Below are 12,368 nucleotides of genomic sequence, written 5' to 3'. Positions count from 1 at the left end.
GTGTGTGTGTGTGTGTGTGTGTATGTGTGTGTGCCTCAAATATCTCTGCGGATCAGGATCAGACTGACCTGAGAGTTTCAACATGGCTGCTGCGTGGTTCAGGGGTGTGCTATTTCGCATTTGTTTGGACTGCAATGATACCGTTAATAAATTATTTCATAAATGCTTTACAAATTCCACGAGCATTATCCACCGGAGCCACTACAGTCACGTGCGCACCAGAGCCAATCACTGCACACCGTGGCCACGCGCGGACCAGAGCCAATCACTGCAGAGCCCACCGCGACCCCCCACCTTAAGAAACAAGCAGATTTATACCTGCAGCGGCGCGAGCTGGACCGGGATTTTGCCGGCGGTTCGGTCCCATTCTGTTCTGTTCTGTGCATCTAAACTGACTGTTGTGGTTTAATGAGATTAAACGAGTCCGGACCGAGTCTGTTCGGGTCTGAGGAGATCCGGAGACGCGCGGACAACAAAGTGGAATCGGAATCTGTGGATGTAGCTAGCCGCTAGCTAGCCGCTAGCGTCTAGCTACACGGCCCACCTCCCGAGGCGACGGACCGGAAGCATCGGCACGTCCAAAACCGGACCTAGGGTAAACAATGTCCGCCACGCTTTTTCGCGAACATTGCCGTCACGTTTGCTTTGTTTCTGGTGCAGGAAGAAACGGTAAAAACGGGCTTTTGTCACGAAAGTGTCCAAGCAGCAAGTTTGGTTGTTGAGGAACAGGAAGTTGTGGGAGGGACCTAGGCGGATGATGACATGCAACAACGGTCGGTGTGTGTGAGAGTTGAGAGATTTGTGACATTTAGCGTGTTTGGAGTGTGTAGTTAGTGTGTTATGTAGTGTTTGGTGTAGTGTGTTTAGTGAGTAGTGGAGTCGTTTTTTTGTTTAATGAGTCAGCCCCAATTTCCACTGGATACGTGTCCGCTGCGTTGCAGCTCCGATCCGGTTTTGCTCCGCCGTCCGCCGTCCGGCAATCCCCACCGGTTGCGGTTTGAGTCCGCTGCGGCGCAGTACGGTAGACAGCTGGCTCACGAGGCAGAGGAGTTCCCGCGATAATCACATGATCACTCACGACCGCAGTTACAGGTCTGTGTTATTAAGAACAATAACACGAAGTGTTCCCGACCGAGGGATCGGCAGAAGAGCTTGTGGTGGTCTCTTTTTTGAGATTTGTGTGCTGGTGTCAACACCGAGTGTTTTATTTTGAAAGGTAACCGGATGCTGTTTGTTATTTTAGCACTTGACTTCCTGTCTGCTCGGTGCTAAATTCAGCTGAATTGCTGCGTCGTGCTCCGGCATCCGCCAGATATAGAAGTCCTGCGTATCTGTTCCGGAGGGCTCCGGACTGCCGGAGCTGGGACGGAGCGGATACGCAGCGCAGTGGACCTGGTGGAGATTGACACATTGACTAAAGTGAAACGTATATGCTCCGCTGGCATGGCGGAGACGCAACGCAGCGGAGACGTATCCAGTGGAAATTGGGGGTCAGAATAATGTGGAGAAGCTGAATGTGGAGCAGGCAGTGCAGCTCTTCATTCAGCTGGAAGGAGCTCAGGCAGACCTGAGCATTGCCTGCATTTAAATGTAAATAGTTACATATAACTGTACATTTTTAAAATGTATGCACACATTTAGATAAACAACCATTTATATTTGCATTATAAGTAAAAAAAAAAAAAAAAATCGATTGTTAAACATATTTGTGGTTAAAAAAATCTAACTTTTTCTACTCGGATTTCATGTTTTTTTTTTTGTGATTTTAGGTCCATTGTGTTAATACAGTATGTCAAAATAAAAAAAATAACTGTACAGTCACACATGTGAGGTTGTGCTGAAAATAATGACACCAAGTAAATAGCTTTTAAGATGAAATATAATGGCAAAATCAAAAATAGTCAAAAACAGCCAATTATACCCTGGAATATCAGATTTCACAACAAACCTAAATATCCCTGACGTTCCACCTTCAAACACAGCCTCATTTGGCCATCCATGAAAAAGCTCCTTAATCTCCCACTTTTTTATAGGAATACACTTTTCTTACGGGCACTGCACTAGTTTATTTAAACTAGTAAAATTTCAAAGATGCTGTGGTTTGAACTTATTCTAAAGTGCAAAGTCAAATAATAGATGCCTGTTTTGAATGTCTCTGTCCTGCATGTTTAAAGCTGCATGAGGTGAAACTACAAAAAGGTCATATTCCTGGCCCGAGCATTAAATGCACTCAGTTGATAATTAAATACCACTTATTACTTATAGCCTAAATCAGTATAGAACTAATCACAATGATTGAAATAACATCATGAAAAAGATGGTTAATTGTATGCAAGATATTTTACATTTGCATGTTTATACAATGGTAGCTTAATTTACCTGTTGGGCTGCAGATTTAGGAATATGAAATTGACACCAGATGTCATAAAATTGACATGAAATTGACACCAGATGTCGGTAACAACCCAAGTATCCTCACATAGAAAGAAAACAAAACTTGTATGATCATAAATTAAGTTATGTGTCATAAGTTGGAATGATACAGGAAAATGTACTTTATACTTAGCAGAAAAGCCTTTGTTGGTAATGACAGCTTCAAGACACCTCCTGTATGGAGAAACTAGTCGCATGCATTGCTCAGGTGTGATGGCAGGTTAGGTGGGATGCATTTTGATCGTTTTGCTAACAAGGGGGATGGTATTCCTCTTCAAATCTAAAACATATGAAGCTTACTGGTTCCTTGGGTAAACACCAGCTAGTTACAGTTATAGAAGTAAGTGAAGGGGAACAGAAGCAATGTGTGTGCCGCTGCTTGAACTGGTTGCAGACTGAGAGAATATGTAGAGAGAATGGAGATGGTGTTAGACAGGGAGGTGAAAAGGTCCATACTTGACACATTCCGTAGGCTGTCCCCTACAGTGTCTGTCATTTTACTCCACTGTCAAAGAGATGATTGTCTGACACAGTAGAACAAAGTGTTGCCTCTGGCACTGTTTCTCCACTGTGTCAGTCTTTGAGAATGTTGAATACGGTTTTTGAAGAGTTTAGACATGAGTTTAGTACAATTATTAGAAGTGATAATGGTTTGAAACAGTATTACAACAAGCTTTTAGTTTGTTTTTATTGAAACAGTTTTTGATTCTGACTACTAGGACTATAAACAATTTCAGTTTTTAGGTTTGATGTCAAGCTCTAATGAAAACCTCCAAATATTTTGCTCCAGTTAAATCTGGATTGCAAATATGTATTGCTGTATCTATCAGACTACATCACATCAGAGTTGGACCAGTTACTGCCTGAAATGTCATTGTAAATACAGTGTGGATTAAGTGTGTATCTCTCTAGAATAGGTAGAGTCCATGTGGTATGTCTTCTTTGTGTTGAACTGACAGGATGACATTCATGCCACAGATTTATGATAATGCCCCAGACAGCTCTGAATGGCTGTTACTGTGCAGTGAATGGGAGGCTTTCACACTGTGCAGTCCAACATTGAAAGACTCTGCAAGGCTGTTGACCTCCAACATGGAGGCATGAGAAACGTAACTTTCCCCCTCCTATCCCCCTCCCCCTTACACTGGCCATATCATGACAGCACCAAATCACCAACTTCTGTCAGTGTGCTGGACCTGGGGCCTCATTTATAAAACTCATCAAGGGAAAATACACTAAACCTTTGTGTATGATAGCTTAATTTCCAGGCTTTGAAAGTAGTTGGTTGAGATGTAACGGGTGATGTTCTGATGCTATTTTTTACACACACTGCATAAAAAAATGTATGGAACACTTGAATCACACATCAGATCTTGAAGAAAAAAATATCCAGGTTGAAAATAATTTCTGATGTGACGTATGAAGTAACAATGATCAATTGAAGCCAAAATCAACACATTGAGGGCTGAAAACAAAATCACTCAAAAAATCAAGGTAAAAATTTAAATCACAGACTGACTCAACTTCTGTGAATCTTATCACGGCAACTCATAATGTGAGTCAGTAGTGTGTACAGCCCCTGCATGCCTGTATAAACTCCTTACAACGTCTAGGCATGCTCCTGATGACTCAGTGGATGTTGGCCGTGGGGATCTACTCCCAGACCTGGATCAGGGCATCAGTGACCTCATGGACTGTCTGTGGTGGTACTTGGAGGTGTCGGATGCACTGATACACAACATCCAAAAGGTGCTCAACTGGATTTACGTCAGGGGAATGAGAGGGCCAGTCAATGGCATCAATGCCTTCACAAAGAAACTGCCTACATACCAAGCACTGTCCTGCACCAGGAGAAACCCAGGGCCCACTGCACCAGTGTAAGGTCTGACAGTCTCTCTGAGGATTCATCCCTGTAACTAACAACAGTCAGGGTACTGCTGGCTATCACATGGAGGTCAAAGTATTTGATACATGATACATGTGAAGTATATTTTTGTAAATCCCAATTTATGCTGCAAGAAAGTGGCATATGCACATTTCAAGCCCAAGCATTGTGAGCCCCTTGTTCTGCCACTATAGATTTGTGAACTAAAGCAGTGGTCCCCAACCTTTTTTGCACTACGGACCGGTTTCATGTACGACATCATTTGACGGACTGGGGGGGGGTGTCCGCGGTAACACAATTATAGCAGTTGTCCACTCACCGTCCCCGCAGCTGCAGTTCAGCCACTTGAACAGACAACTTCAATACGGTACTTCCATCTCCCTCTTCTTCCGTCTCATCTTTGGGCCTTTTCCTTTTTTCTTTGCAAAGTAGCTCTCCGAAGACGTTTGTTTTTTTTACTAATCTCAGCTAGCTTGATTTTTTAGGGTAAACAGGTCCGTGATTGAAACAGGTACGTTTCAAGCGCGCCAAGAGGAAAAGACGGATGTTGTTAAAATAGAATCCGTTTAAAAAAAAAAAAAAAACTTTCTGAGTATGATCGTCACTATAACGGAAATAAAATAACGTATTTATTCTTTCTCTGCGGCCCAGTACCAAACGACCCAGTATGATCCGCAACACACAACTTGGACCTGCACGCCTAAGTTGAAATTATAAAGAGCCAATCACAATATTCGTTTACAGTAGCTTCTAGGTAGAAATCCTGCACTTGCTAACATACCATTTAATTGTCTGCTTTCATGATGTTATTTCAAAGTGTGTACATCTCATTCATCTGAAATGCTTGTTTTATGCTTTCATATCTCATCAATAACAACACTTTCACTAATGTTTACTAATTAACCTTTTGTGCCTCTTTTCCTTGTTTTAAAGGCTGCATTACAGTAAAGTGATTTCATTTTCTGAACCTAGCCACTTGTTTTACTTGTTCTTATACTTGCCTTTATCTTGCATGTGGATGTTACTTTGACACGTACCACTTACCTAAGCATTGCTGCAGACCATGTACACCCTTTTATGGAAACGGTATTCTCTGATGGCTGTGGCCTCTTTCAGCAAGATAATGCGCCGTGCCTCAAAGCAAAAATGGTTTCGGAATGGTTTGAGGAGCACAACAATGATTTTGGGGTGTTGTCTTGGCCTCCAAATTCCCCAGATCTCAATCCAATTGAGCATCTGTGGGATGTGCTGGACAAACAAGTCTGATCATGGTTCCAGATACCACAGCACACCTTCAGGGGTGTAGTGGAGTCTATGCCTCGACGGGTCAGGGCTGTTTTGGCAGCAAAAGGGGTACCAACACAAAATTAGGCAGGTGGTCAAAATGTTATGCCTGATCGGTGTACAACAAAGGTGTAGTTGTTTTTTAACATTTTACTGCAGAATCTTACATATTCTACCTTTAAATGACTGACAGCGTTGAGCCTGAGCCCCAGTATGAATGTCATCAACCTGAACTGAGAGTGAACACAGAAATGAGTGTCCATAAAGATTTTCCCCAGCAGAGACCATTACCATATTCAGATTTACATTGCCCTACATCGTTTAATCCTCAATGGCTGCTTTCTGTCCTTGAATGCGTGTGTGTGTATGTGTGATATGCACTTACAATTTGTAGGTCAGTGTGACAATGGCTGTTGTTGTCAAGTGTGGCGGTCAGAGAGGGCAGTGCTCAGGTCATGGAAGAAGAAGTGTGTGTGTAGGTGTGTGGAATGTCTGGATAGTTGGCACCACTACTGGTCAGTAATGGACACAATGTAACTACTGTTTGTCACATATTGGAGTAGAGCGAGGGGGGACCAGAGGTACTTAGAATTTATTTTCTTTTTGGTGCTACTGCTCCTGTTGAAACACAATCCACATTGGAGGAGTACAACCCAGTGTCTTGTTGTGTTGGCCAGTCATGTCAGCAAATGATAAGACTGGAAGACTATCAGCTTAGATAAAAAAACAATAACATGATGGTTTGTAACCATGTTGTAACCATGATGTTACATTAAAACCTGGACACAGCCTTGGAGAGGGAGCCCTATTCACTTCTATGAAAGCTGCTCGGTGGTCTATGACTGAGCCAGCTAACTTCCAGTTTTGCGTCTGGTTACCTTTTATGGGGATAAATTCATTTCATTGTGCAGCTCTCTCAGACTAAATGGCTCAAATTATGACAGTGAAACGAGTCAGTTCACAGAGGTTGTGACGCTCACAAAATGTATCAATAATTTTAGAGATGCTTCTTTCACAATGTAATGGGAAAAAGTCTTTCTCAGCCCCAGTGCATCATGTGACGATGCGATTACACGCTTTGGCCACCATGAAAGTTATCGATATTTTGATTTTAAGAAATAAGGTGCTCTAAAGAGACGTTTAATAGGACAAAAAAAATCGATAAAGACAATGCGATATGCAAGAACTGTCTGGTGAAAGTAAACTACATGGACAAAACCATGAACATTGAACTTCTCATTGAGAAAGCCATTAATGGTAACGTCAGTCAACCTGCAGCTGTGAAAGCAATGTTTAAAGCAAAGCTTCCTTTCTCGTCAAATGCTACAAACACTGGAACCAAGATATGAAATACCGAGCAGAAAAAAATTCACAGAAACAGCTCCTCCAGCTCCTAATGATGAGATGAGAAGAAATGGGGGAGGATGCACTCCAGTCTGCAAAGAGAATTGTGCTCACCTGCGATGGATGGACTTCATGGGCCAAGGAGTCCTATGCGACTCACTGCCCATTTGACTGATAACAAGTGGGAAATGCACTCCTATGTGCTACAAACAAGGGGGATGCATGAGACTCATACCGGTTCTAATCACCACTCAGAGACTCACCTCCAAGCAAGCTTATCAGTTGCTGTTCCTGAAGAAGAACAATCATATTTGAGGATGAATGTAAATGTGCCCAGGTTAATGTATACAAGCTACTTCAAAGCACTGAAATGTTCCCAGGTTTATGTAGCACGCCTGTAAACCCTGGTATGTCCCAGGCTTATATAAATCAAGTTGCTAAGCAATTAAATGTGTCCACAAGTTTGTAATGCTTTAAAGAGTATTCGCATAAAATGGGTACAGGTTTACAGACGCAAGTTGTTTATGCTGGCAAAACACTAAAATTTGTATCTATGTGCCTTTGGATAAAGCTATGTGTACACTTATTTGTTGTCATGATTGTTCTGTAGCTCTGCAGACTGAAAAACTTGTTTTGCTGCAGAACTGTACAGTTTTTTTTTAACAGTTTGGACTTATGACAGTGTATGTTGGCACATGTGGCCAAGTTACAGTCAAGTTACAAGTTACAATGCTGTGAAACTAATACCAAATTGCAGTGAATAAATAGAGAATTTCTGCACTTTCCCTTTTTACAGGCATTTTATATGCTTCAGTTAGACAGATATCTATTTTCGCAGAATCTCTGTATTATGATATAATCTTTATAGTGGGCCATGAATCGTGTGTCATATCTTGAGGTATCCTGTGATTCCCACCTCTGGTGGGCTACAGACAGGTCATTGCTAGTGTGGACTTTCTTATATGTACAGTTTCACAACCTTGCAATACAAGTGCCACAAGGGTTTTGAGAGGAGGCAAAAAGTCTATGAGCTTAATGCAACAAATCTTACTACAGCTATACTGGCTGAGAATACTAAAGCAATATTATGTTGAAAATTGCATTTTATGCTATTTAGCATCCCCCACAGTTTCTGAGTGCAACATCACTGTTGTAAATACAAATATGTATGTACAACAACATACACCGATCAGCCACAACATTAAAACCACTGACAGGTGACGTGAATAACATTGATCATCTCATTGAATGCCACTTGACCCCCCCCCCCCATCACAACAACCCTACCTGATGGCAGTGGCCCCCCAGTAGGACAATGTGCCCTGACACACTGCAAACACTGCACAGGAACAGCTCGAGGAACACAATAAAGGACCCTAAGGTGTTGACCAGGCCTACAAATTCCCCAGATCCCAATCTGATCGATGATCTGTAAAGGCCCCCACACACCGCCCAGACACAAACCAACAGCCAACTGTTGTTATCCGACCACCCTGTTGCCTCTTCTGACCCGTTCGGCTGAAAAGTTTTATTGAACACACCGCTTCGACATGCTGACAACTCCACAGTAGCGTGTACGCTCTGCGCTTGCGCGAGTTGCAATAAGCGGGTGGCGCTAGTGTTGTGTGTAAAAAAACCGCTGGACGGGGCGCCGTTTAGCTCAGTTGGTAGAGCACGCGTCCCATGTGCTGAGGCTCTGCAGCGCACCCGGGTTTGACTCCCGGTCTGGGTCCCTTTGCTGCGTGTCATTCCCCCTCTCTATCTCTCTCCCTGTTTCCTGTCATATCTTCAGCTGTACTATCAATAAAGCCATAAAAGGCCAAAAAATACTTAAAAAAAAGACGCTGGACCAGAGGTTTATGCACGCAACTCTCTTTACTTTCTATCAAAACGAAACTTAACTATTTCAGACAAAAACAGCTGCATACTAAACATGCAGCGAGGCATTACCAAACAAACACAGATTAATTCGTCCTGAACCGACATAACAGCTAGTCTCATGCCAGTACTCTAAAACATGCAAACAAGAAATGACGGCACGGAGTACATAGAAAAACAAAGCGGAACAGACAACGTCCGCGCGCCTCCGAAAGCGGTGAACACACCGAAGAGATTTGTTCCCGACCTTGGCCGAGTCTCCCCATACGCTTCAGACGTCCAACAGTTGGGCCAGTGTGTTCCTGCCTTAAGACGTGCTGGAGCAGGTCGGATCCATGGAGGCCCCACCCCCCAACATTCAGGACCCAGAGGATCCACCACAGGGCACCCTCAGAGATCTTAAGTCCATGTCCTGACAGGTCAGAGCTGTTCAGGCTGCACACCTTAGGCAGGTGGCAATAATGTTATGCCTGATCGATGTATGGTGTAATGTAGATGCTAACTACAGACAAAAGTCATTAGTTCGGGACAGTGTTATCTCTTAAAAACTTGAGACCATTCAACTATGTTGAATCAAACATGTATGTCACGCTGTGATCCTACCTTCTCACTGAAGTTACATAGTGCAGAAATAAGTGACAGAGACACCATTCACCCTATTACAAGACACTGTCCCATGAACATGATTCTGAAGCTGTTATGTAATCTAATGTTGCATTAAATTATCCTTTTTTTGCTCACTACATCTTAGCCTTTTTTTCTCAGGTATGCAAAAAATACAAAAACATTAATGTAAAATGATCAGTTATCTTACTGATATTGACCACGAGAAGCAGTTGATCAGAAGTTATCAGAACAGCTGAAAAAAAACAAAACAATGCATCCCTAGTTACATAACTTGCTAACCCAGAATACCTTGTGCTTATAGTACATGGAGAAATTAAAACTCACCTGGAAGAAATCATGAATACTTGTATTCCCATTGGGAAACCCCATTTTCACAGATAAAAACAAACAAACAAGGAACTTAGCTAATCCTGGCAACTGTTCTTTAGCCATAAATGCAGAAGAGGAAACAATGTAAATCAGAAAATAGACCCATTTCCTATTCTAAATATTGTATTTACTTGTTGGCAAAAATATATGCTGATAGCTAAAATTAAATCTAATAGACATACAGTGGTATTTACCATGCTGATACATTGGTCCAACCCCATTTAGAAAACTTTTTTACAGCTGTTGTCTTTTAAGTTTATCACACAGGATTCAAGTAGAGTTTAAAAAGTCACTGAACATTGGGAATTAGTTAGGAAGATCTGGGAATTTTTCTCTCTCTTTGTTTTATTGCCATTACCCAAATTTCGTATTTTTGCATGTTCTACTGACCTGCTGTGATCTGACCAATTTAACACTGGTCTCATTTTACTTTCCTAAGAATATACCATTAAATAATGATTAACTACAATAACTATGATTAATTATAATGTCATTGTGGGAAATTAAAGGAAACTATGGGACCCGAAAGATAGTCTGTTACACAACATGGGTCTTTTATATGATTTGTTGCCATGGGACACAGGGATTTTCTTTGTGTGGACCTCTGATGAAGCAGCTTCAGGTTAGTTAACAGCCCTTCAAGGCTCCAATCTAAGGGGAAAGACAGTTAGATGAGGTCATGTTGCCCTTTGCTGATGAGCAGTACACGGTATGAGTGAGTCTCAGCAGCTTTTCCAAGGCAATGACAGTCTTTGACAGCCAGGGGGGGAGAGAGACGGGGCAGTAGGGCCAGTGGAAGAGAAAGCTCATTTGCATGAGAAGAGCCCCTCAGGCCAATAGCTAGAGTGGATAGAGGGAATATCAGGATCCAACAGGAAGTGACGTGTCAGGTTGCACACTCCTCCCTCTTTTCCTCAGGCAAGTGAGAGAGAGAGAGGGAGATCAAGAGAGAAAGAAGGGGCGCGTGGGGTAGAAGTAAATGGGCCAAGTAGCAGTCTCATTCTTGCTGAGTGAGATCACAGAGCGGCAGAATGTGTTGGGATCTGCTTGACTACTGAGAACGAGACTGAACAGGACGGAGGGAGACACACAGAGAAGAACAGGAAGGAGGACAAAAGGACACAGGAGGGAAAGGAAGGAGGGAGGGTGGAGGAGGAGATTTGGAGGAGTTTTGTGATCTTTTGTGATCTACTTTCCGCAAAGGATCTAGTTGGCAAAGTGTGTCACAGGGGCTGAGCTACAGCCCTGCCCTGGAGTTACTACAGCCGCCTCACTGCAGCAGGGACAAAATGAACTATCTGGTGAGTGTGTGTGTGTGTGTGTGTGTGTGTGCGTGTTAGAGAGAGAAAGATCAATGTGTGCATGCAAAATCACTGACTTTGTGGCCCTCCCTAGCTTTTCTCTTTTTTTTGGGGGGGGGGGGGGCAGATTCCTCCCTGTTGTTGGTTCCCAGCAGGGAGTGTGTACATTTTTATGTGTCTGTGTTGTGGTCAAGGGTTTAAAGTCATAAAGGATATAGTTGCTTTTCAGTGAGTTTTCAGAAATAAAAATCTTTGGTCATCTGCTGTTATCTTGTTATGTGCGTAAATATTTTTAAGTTTAAGGTTTTTAGGCCAATAAATGTAACAACAATGGAAACTATATGCTGACAGAATAATGAAAACATCAACAATTGTTTGTTAAAAGAAACTGACGCAGAAATGTGGCATAGGTTTCATATCTAAATACTTTAATAAGAATTACCATAAGTTTGTATCTGGATGCCTATCATCATCTTAAGAGCTTTTCTTTATGACTCCTAAAGACACACTCCACATAATTCTGTTGAACTTTATTCCTTAAATGCATTGCTGCACAGAAGAGCACACAGCAGAGGTAAGCCGTCCAGTTATGGCAGGGAAGGAAGTAAGAGAGAAAAAAAGAAAGACAGGCGGGGGAGAGCCGTGGTCTGTCTTTCTGCTGACTCAGAGGAAAGTGGAGCGAAATGAAGGTTTTATGGTCAGAGGACACAGGGAGGTGATCAGTCGCCTGAGAGAGAAAAATGCTTCAGTTAAACTAGAGCAGACTGAGAAGGAAGGTAGAAAGAGAAGCAGGACATGATTATCTGTGTAAGTATTAAGTATGACATTGATTTAGTAAAGCAGAAAGACTGAGGGGACTGGTTGACTGGAGGAAGAGAAAATGGTTTGGTGAGGAGGGAGAGAAAAGTAGTTAGAAGCAAGGAATGGAATTAGGAGAGGACAGCAAATAGGCAGAAAAAGAACCTGGCCATAACAGTCCTTCCCTGCTATTGTTCAAAAGGCTTCTGCATCAGTGTTGGCTCACTGCTCTTGTGTGTGTGTGTGTGTGTGTGTGTGTGTGTGCATTAACTACACAGTCAGGAATGTGGCAGACAGTGAAATACTGTTGAGCAGGTTGCTGTGTAACTAGTAATTACACGCTAGTAATTAGTGTGTAATTAATATAAAATAACATTCCACTGTTGTGGAGGCCATGTCAAAGCTTTGCCAGCCACCATACAACTCTGCTATATTGTGCCAGCTAATTC

The 12,368-nt window shown here is 42.5% G+C and overlaps 1 protein-coding gene across 3 annotated transcripts in view; it reads left to right on the top strand.

Annotated features, from left to right (window-relative positions):
• Positions 1–12,368, top strand: part of bcar1 (BCAR1 scaffold protein, Cas family member) — an 84,026-nt gene that overhangs the window by 24,106 nt on the left and 47,552 nt on the right. The window contains exon 1 of one of the 3 annotated variants that reach the window (XM_030425703.1): positions 10,720–11,121. The exons of the other annotated variants lie outside the window; for them this stretch is intronic. Within the exon in view, the coding sequence (XP_030281563.1) occupies positions 11,110–11,121 (12 nt within the window). The 5' untranslated portion in view covers positions 10,720–11,109. Of the gene's footprint in view, positions 1–10,719; positions 11,122–12,368 lie in introns of those variants that run through there. 3 annotated transcript variants of the gene reach the window in all.

This window comes from Sparus aurata, chromosome 8 (assembly GCF_900880675.1).
Source record: "Sparus aurata chromosome 8, fSpaAur1.1, whole genome shotgun sequence".
Classification (NCBI taxonomy): Eukaryota; Metazoa; Chordata; class Actinopteri; order Spariformes; family Sparidae; genus Sparus; species Sparus aurata.
This window is presented reverse-complemented; position numbering and strand designations above follow the sequence as displayed.